The 6000-nt window shown below is 42.6% G+C and overlaps 1 protein-coding gene across 1 annotated transcript; it reads right to left on the bottom strand.

The window, feature by feature from the left end:
• Window positions 1-893: 893 nt before the first annotated feature.
• On the bottom strand, window positions 894-5035 carry tmem82 (transmembrane protein 82). Its single transcript, XM_079172572.1, has 6 exons — window positions 4793-5035; window positions 4612-4684; window positions 4247-4439; window positions 3629-4043; window positions 3183-3370; window positions 894-2707 (listed from the first exon to the last, which is right to left on the bottom strand). Exons 1-6 carry the CDS (start codon window positions 4884-4886, stop codon window positions 2627-2629), a joined length of 1044 nt encoding a protein of 347 aa, XP_079028698.1. The 5' UTR covers window positions 4887-5035; the 3' UTR covers window positions 894-2626.
• Window positions 5036-6000: the final 965 nt, after the last annotated feature.

Genomic DNA, 6000 nt, shown 5'->3' with positions numbered 1-6000 from the left:
TTGAGTTGACTTGATCTATTTCAGAAGAAGAAACCCCTTAATGTTATTGAGCAGTGCATTGTTAAAAACAAGTACCACAAATGAAACAATCCCGCTTTAGACGTGTTTGCTGGCTGACATGATGGCACGGCAAACAATGCACAAACCAAAATCCTGCCACAGTTTAACACAGAATTGGGCAAGAGAGGAATGTAACAGGCATGAGACAGCAAAATGTATCCATAAGCATGTTACTTTATAACAATGAGGTTTGTAACTGGTCTGATTCCCTTTGCTTGTAGCACCTGCAGTCCATAGGGACAAATAATGCTTTCACTAATTTACTACTTTACTGCCAGTAGCGGGCTACAAAATGGCATGATGGCACTTCAGTCAAAAACCTGGTCTGAGCTCTGTTTTAAGCTAATAAGTAACATGAGCAATCAGGTCCATGTCCAAAGGTACAAAAGACCAGTGGTGATAAACATTAATGATGGGTAAATAAAAGCGGTACTGTTTTTTTAATATCTTTCTTTGAAAGACTATCTCTGTTTTTATGATACATGCTTGTGTAGCTTATTATTAAAAAAAATGTAAACGTTATTAACCTATAATCTGTGGGTCTACATCTGAATCAAATGGTGACCTGAGTTTCAGTTCATTTACTTCTTAGTACATTTCTGCACCAGCTGAATGCAACATAGAAAAAAAACGATTGTTGAATTGAAGTTTGTTCCAGAGAAGCTCTGTTACTACACTACGGCATTATTCTGCTTCTGTTACTATATTAAGCACGCACATGGAAAGGCAGAAGTGCGCTTGCGTTAAAATGCGGTAACAAGGGACACGCACAACCGTTCCGCGCATGCGTGCAGCGTGCCTATCAGATGAGAACAGAAACGTCTGGAAATCTACTGAGGAGCTGAACAACAACAACCACCACACAGTCATTTCAAATGGGCATTTGCACCGTACTCGGGTGCTCGTGGAGAACGTCCTCCCTGTGTCTACTCAACTCGTCCTGATGTGGAACTGTATTCAGTTACAAAATCTAATAAACCTATGGGAGTACAATTTCCTATTTTGGTGGATCGACTAGACACCAAAACTAAATTTCCGCTTCAGTGATTCTCAGACCTGGATTATCTTGGGAACCGGACCGTCAGGCTAATGTGCCCACTGTAATTTCACACGTCTGTCTTTTTTGACAAGGAATGACGGGGACTGATAAAACAAAAGCCATCTCTTGGAATATGTTCCTGTCAGTCCACAGCTCTCAATAAAGACACATCTATTGGGCATATACCGGCGTCAAAATGAGGATGTAATGAGACGTGGGTGCTTATAAATGGTCACAACAGGCCAGGCTTCAGTGTGTGTTATTGAGATAATGTAGCAAAGACTTGGTTGAAAAAAAATGGCGATAACACGAGTTACAAACATCTCTTCAAAATGTGCTATAAAGCGAATATAGTGTGTATGAAAACAACGTCCACCAATGCGAGTTGTTGACGGCGACTCGTCTTGTCCGCAGGTGTTTTAGAGGTAGTTAATTTCAGAGGAAACCAAGTAACCTATCCTTTTCTTTGTCTAACGCCATTTTGTGTGACTTTACAGCACTAATGTTGTCGTCAGCCATTTTGCCTTTCCCTTTTTTTAAGTACACAGCCACGGGAGAGAAAGTGTAATGACAGCCCCTTATTTTTTGTTAGGGCCCATAGGGTGTGTTGAGATTGAGCTAACTGTAATAAAATGTAATTAAAATAAACTCACCCGTTGCCTAAGCTGTTTGGAATGGCGTTAATGTCTGCATTTCTTCACGTTTCCAGCTTTCGGTGCCCGCATAGCAGGTGAAAATTACGAGCGGTGGCGTCTTTGATAAACGTGTTTTTAGTGCTCGCATTGTATCCAAACTAACACGTATTTGTTTTACTGTATAAAAAAAAGAAGAAAAACTAGACGTGAACCGCGTGTGACGGTCTCATGGAATTAACCCGCTGTGAAATTCACAATGTGTGTAATGTAGCCTACATATGTATTTTACATTTATTTGTGTAGACTGTCTTTGTGTGGTCACGGTAGGCTCTTTAAACGTGAAGAGAACGTGGCACTTCTATTGTTTTAAAGGTAATGCAATACATTCTTGATCCTCCTTTGATCACACCAATTAGTGGGCTAATAAGAATCAGCCGGTTGCTCGACAGCAAGGCTTGAATATAGTGACAAAGCATATACCCAAATACAAGACCGTCTCATTTTGACTGTCATCTATCGGTAGCCTGGAACAATGAGGAGTAACTGGCCAACATCTCCCAACGAGTACAGTATTGATTTATCCCAGATGTAACACAGACTCCTAGTGACATCCAGAAGATGTATCACCTGAGTTAGTGTTGATGAGCTGTCAATCACCAAGAAAATCAGATTCATGAGAGAAGAACAGACAAGAAGATGAAGCACATTATTCCGTGGATCATACAAACATAACCTTTTTTTCAGATATTTAATTTCGGAGTTGCTGTGATATGCTCCTTGGACATTTAAATGAAAAAATATTACATTATAAATACAAAAGTATTCATTGTTGGTGTGGCCCTAATAGGGCGTATTAGTGTCATTAAAAGGAGGTGTTGAAATCCCAGAGTGTCTATGTCCGATGCTCCTTCTCTTGTGTCTGTGGTCTTCGTTGATGCTCTCTTTTCGTGTAGCGTGTGTAATCCTCTTCCTCCTGTGTGTACAAGTATGACAGTAAAACCATCATTACTCACCCAAAATATTAAACATTATATTAGTACCAACAATATTATATTGAACATTCGTGTGGGGTTTCAACTTGGCTCCAATCGTATATTGTTGTCTTTAAGGTTAATCCTATTAACACCTATTTTATCAACCTATTGATATGCTGGATATGTTCAACCCACCTTTTTAAAGCAAATGTACAGGTGCAACACTTTTTAACCAGGCTACAGCTCAGTGAAAGGAAAAGTAGGCTCAGTATTCTGAGTCAGATACTACTTTGACCTGAATCTGTCTTGGGGATCTTGTACCTTCTCCACCTGGGACGCAAGTTTTGAGAAGTTCATTCTCATCTTGGGACCCAGTCTAGCGAACACATTGATATTCTGCCCCAGTTTTTGGGGTCCCGGTGGACGGAAAGTGCTTTCGGGCCCCGTGTGCCGCTTCCAGGGAGAATCACTGACCTGTGATAATGCAGCATCTAGCAGATCCTTAGTGGGGATTAGACAGCTGGCCTCACCCAGGAAACACATTAGGATGTGGAGCACGTCAGCCCAACGACCAACAGTCAGCATCAGGACCATTAAACCACCGAGTCGCACCAGCACTGTGTTCAGGACCACCTGGCTGCCGGGCATGCGGTGCTGCTCCTCTGCAGAACAATACACGCAGTATTATAAGGGGAATATTTGGTGTAAATGTATACAATTTAGTACAGGTCTATCAAACATCATGATGCTCAAATTAAAGATGTAATAATGGTCAGACAATCCAGAGAGATGCGTCCAACTGATGAATTAATGATGGTTTTCTTGAGAAGGGGTCCGTACTATAACTCTGGGGCCAGATTGATCAGTGTCTCATGAGTGTTGCACCACAATCTCTCTTTTTTTTTTACATGTTATCTCACCCTGCATGTACACAACCAACAGTGTGTAGCAGATAGTCAGTGGTGTCCAAAACCTGAGGGCCTCGGTTGCAGAGAGGAAGTGTTGATTGATGATCGAGATGGCGGCCACCACCGCCACGGAGAACGTAATGACCATCGTCCTGCACAGCATGGGCAGCAGGCAGCGGCCCGACGTGAGGAGGCTGATGCAAGTGCCGCAGTAGCGCTGAGAGCTGTGGAGCCTGTACAGAGACAGGACGTGGTGCAGCAGCAGCGCGGCCTGCCTCGCCAGGAACCAGCTGAGCGCTGCGGCCAGGAGCAGGCATAGCCAGCGCTGGGACGCCCCCTCGTGGAGAAAGTGCAAGCTGCAACTTAAGGCACAGCCGAGGGAGAACTGGCTTTGAACCAGCAGCTGCCGCACAAATTTCTTCGACTCCTGAGGGAATAAAGGAGCATTATGAACAAAAACCGATGGATGAATCCAAACAGATGATGTGTAAGACTGTTATAATAGATGTCATGAGTCATCATGATGTGAGACATTCCAGAAGTTAACTGAGTTCATTGAGCAAATAGGGTGATATACTGTAGTTGGGCGTATATCAGGCATATTGTTCATCACATGAATGGTTTCCTTACTTGTCCTGCTGTAACCAATCCAGAGACGGCTCGAAGACAAAACTCTAGCACCACCAGGGAGGCAACGCGGGAGCCCACCACAGCCAGCGTCCCAGTCACAAAGAAGAACTGGAGCGTCCCAACAAGTCCTGTGTTCGCTCTGCTTTGATGACTGGGTGTCCTCTGGCCTGATGTGTCATCTTTCTCACTCCAACTGTGGGTTGTGGGGAAACAATACAAGAAAGAAACATGAAAGTAAAATGTCTCTGCACCAGCGCTGATAATGTATTTTGGATGAGAATGGTGAACAACTTGACAAACTAGCCAGGTTATGAAAAATGAACATCGCATTAATGCACTCATCTGTTATAGGGTCATTTCCTCACCTCTCTTCTTCTAGAAATAAGTGCAGTCTTATCAGGGAGCACAGCACCAAGATCCCACAAGAACCGACCAGTCCTGCAGGTCACATAATACTAATGTTCAGCCAACGACTCACTCCAACCACCAAAACAGTTGAGAAACAGACTGTAGCAACGTGGACGTGAGAGAAAACGAGGAGCTCACCTTGAAGGAAACTATTCACCGGATTTGTATCGAGAGTCAACCACTCTGGTAGGAAGTAGGAAGTCGGAATAAGCGATGTAATAAAGGAGAACATCGTGCTGCCTCTGACTTTTAAATGTCACAGGTGTTTAGAAAACTGCATGGATGTAAATGTGATTTTAGCAATCACACACACTAAGGAGCCATGATTTGTGGATATTCCAAAATTGGGTTCCAAATATGTGGAGTATCAGCTCAACTCAACTGTTTATTTCTGTTGCCTCAGCGTTGAGCTTTGCTCACGCAGGAGCAATGTGCGGTGCCTCGTACCAAAGGTCGCCAGGAGTTTCGGTGGCGCAGAGGCCCTCGGGCCGCCTGAGTCATAACGAGATAGTGGAGGTTATTGCGCCTTGGGAAACGCTTCACACAGAGGGCGGCAGGTGTTAGTTTGCACTCTCAAGTTGTCTGCAAGCTACAATGTAAGCATTGCTCGTGTCATAGATATTTTGTTTTGATCACAGAAGGCTTTATTATCAGTATAGTTTAGATATTTGATTTGGATGAAGGCCAATTTAACACACGCACACACAAAACAGGAAGAACAGGGAGAAAGCTCTGACATTTGAAGGATCCCTCTTCTAGGAAAGACATGCACGTAGAGCTACATTATTAACAAATAACAATACAATAATAAATTATAAATCTAAATACCAAGTGTATTAAGTTTAAAAATATGTAAAGCAAAGTCTATAAGTCTTTGGATTGGAATGTGGAAAGGGTTTATGATGGTCAATTTAAAAAAAAAAGGAAGTATGCTCGTCTTTGGATGAAATGGAACTCATATAGTTTTCGGTCAAACGATATCTTTAGGTACAATATATGCAGCAAGTCAACCAAATGTCTTACAATAGGAGTACCAAGGAAACCCATGTTACTTAGAATTACTATGCATTGCCTGATCCTATATGCAAAATGTGAATGTGTTTAAAATGTTACATCATAAGAGTAAAAACAAAGATACATGGGCTCATATTTCAGGTATATTAGAAGAGGTGTAGCAGGTGTTTAGAGCAAAGTCATAAGCTTGATGCCTGTCCATGAGGGGGCAGCAAAAACAACACAAGCCCTGTCTACAGTCTTCCTGTAAGCTCTAGGCTCTGAAGCCGCCTGTTAACAGATGATACAAACACTGTAGCAATACTATCCAATGCATATCACAGAGCCAACAT

Source organism: Pholis gunnellus (genome assembly GCF_910591455.1).
Source record: "Pholis gunnellus genome assembly, chromosome: 2".
In the NCBI taxonomy this organism is placed as follows: domain Eukaryota; kingdom Metazoa; phylum Chordata; class Actinopteri; order Perciformes; family Pholidae; genus Pholis; species Pholis gunnellus.
Note: the sequence above shows the minus strand (reverse complement) of the source record. Positions and strands in the feature narration are given on the sequence as shown.

What these genes read in the sequence shown, in the direction of transcription:
- tmem82 (XM_079172572.1), bottom strand. Translation starts at nt 4,886, where the DNA reads ATGTTCTCCTTTATTACATCGCTTATTCCGACTTCCTACTTCCTACCA. An exon ending in GGTGAATAGTTTCCTTCAAG is followed by an intron (nt 4,685 to 4,792) that starts GTGAGCTCCTCG and finishes TGTGACCTGCAG; the next exon opens with GACTGGTCGGTTCTTGTGGG. An exon ending in GTTGGTTGTGTACATGCAGG is followed by an intron (nt 3,371 to 3,628) that starts GTGAGATAACAT and finishes ATTGTTCTGCAG; the next exon opens with AGGAGCAGCACCGCATGCCC.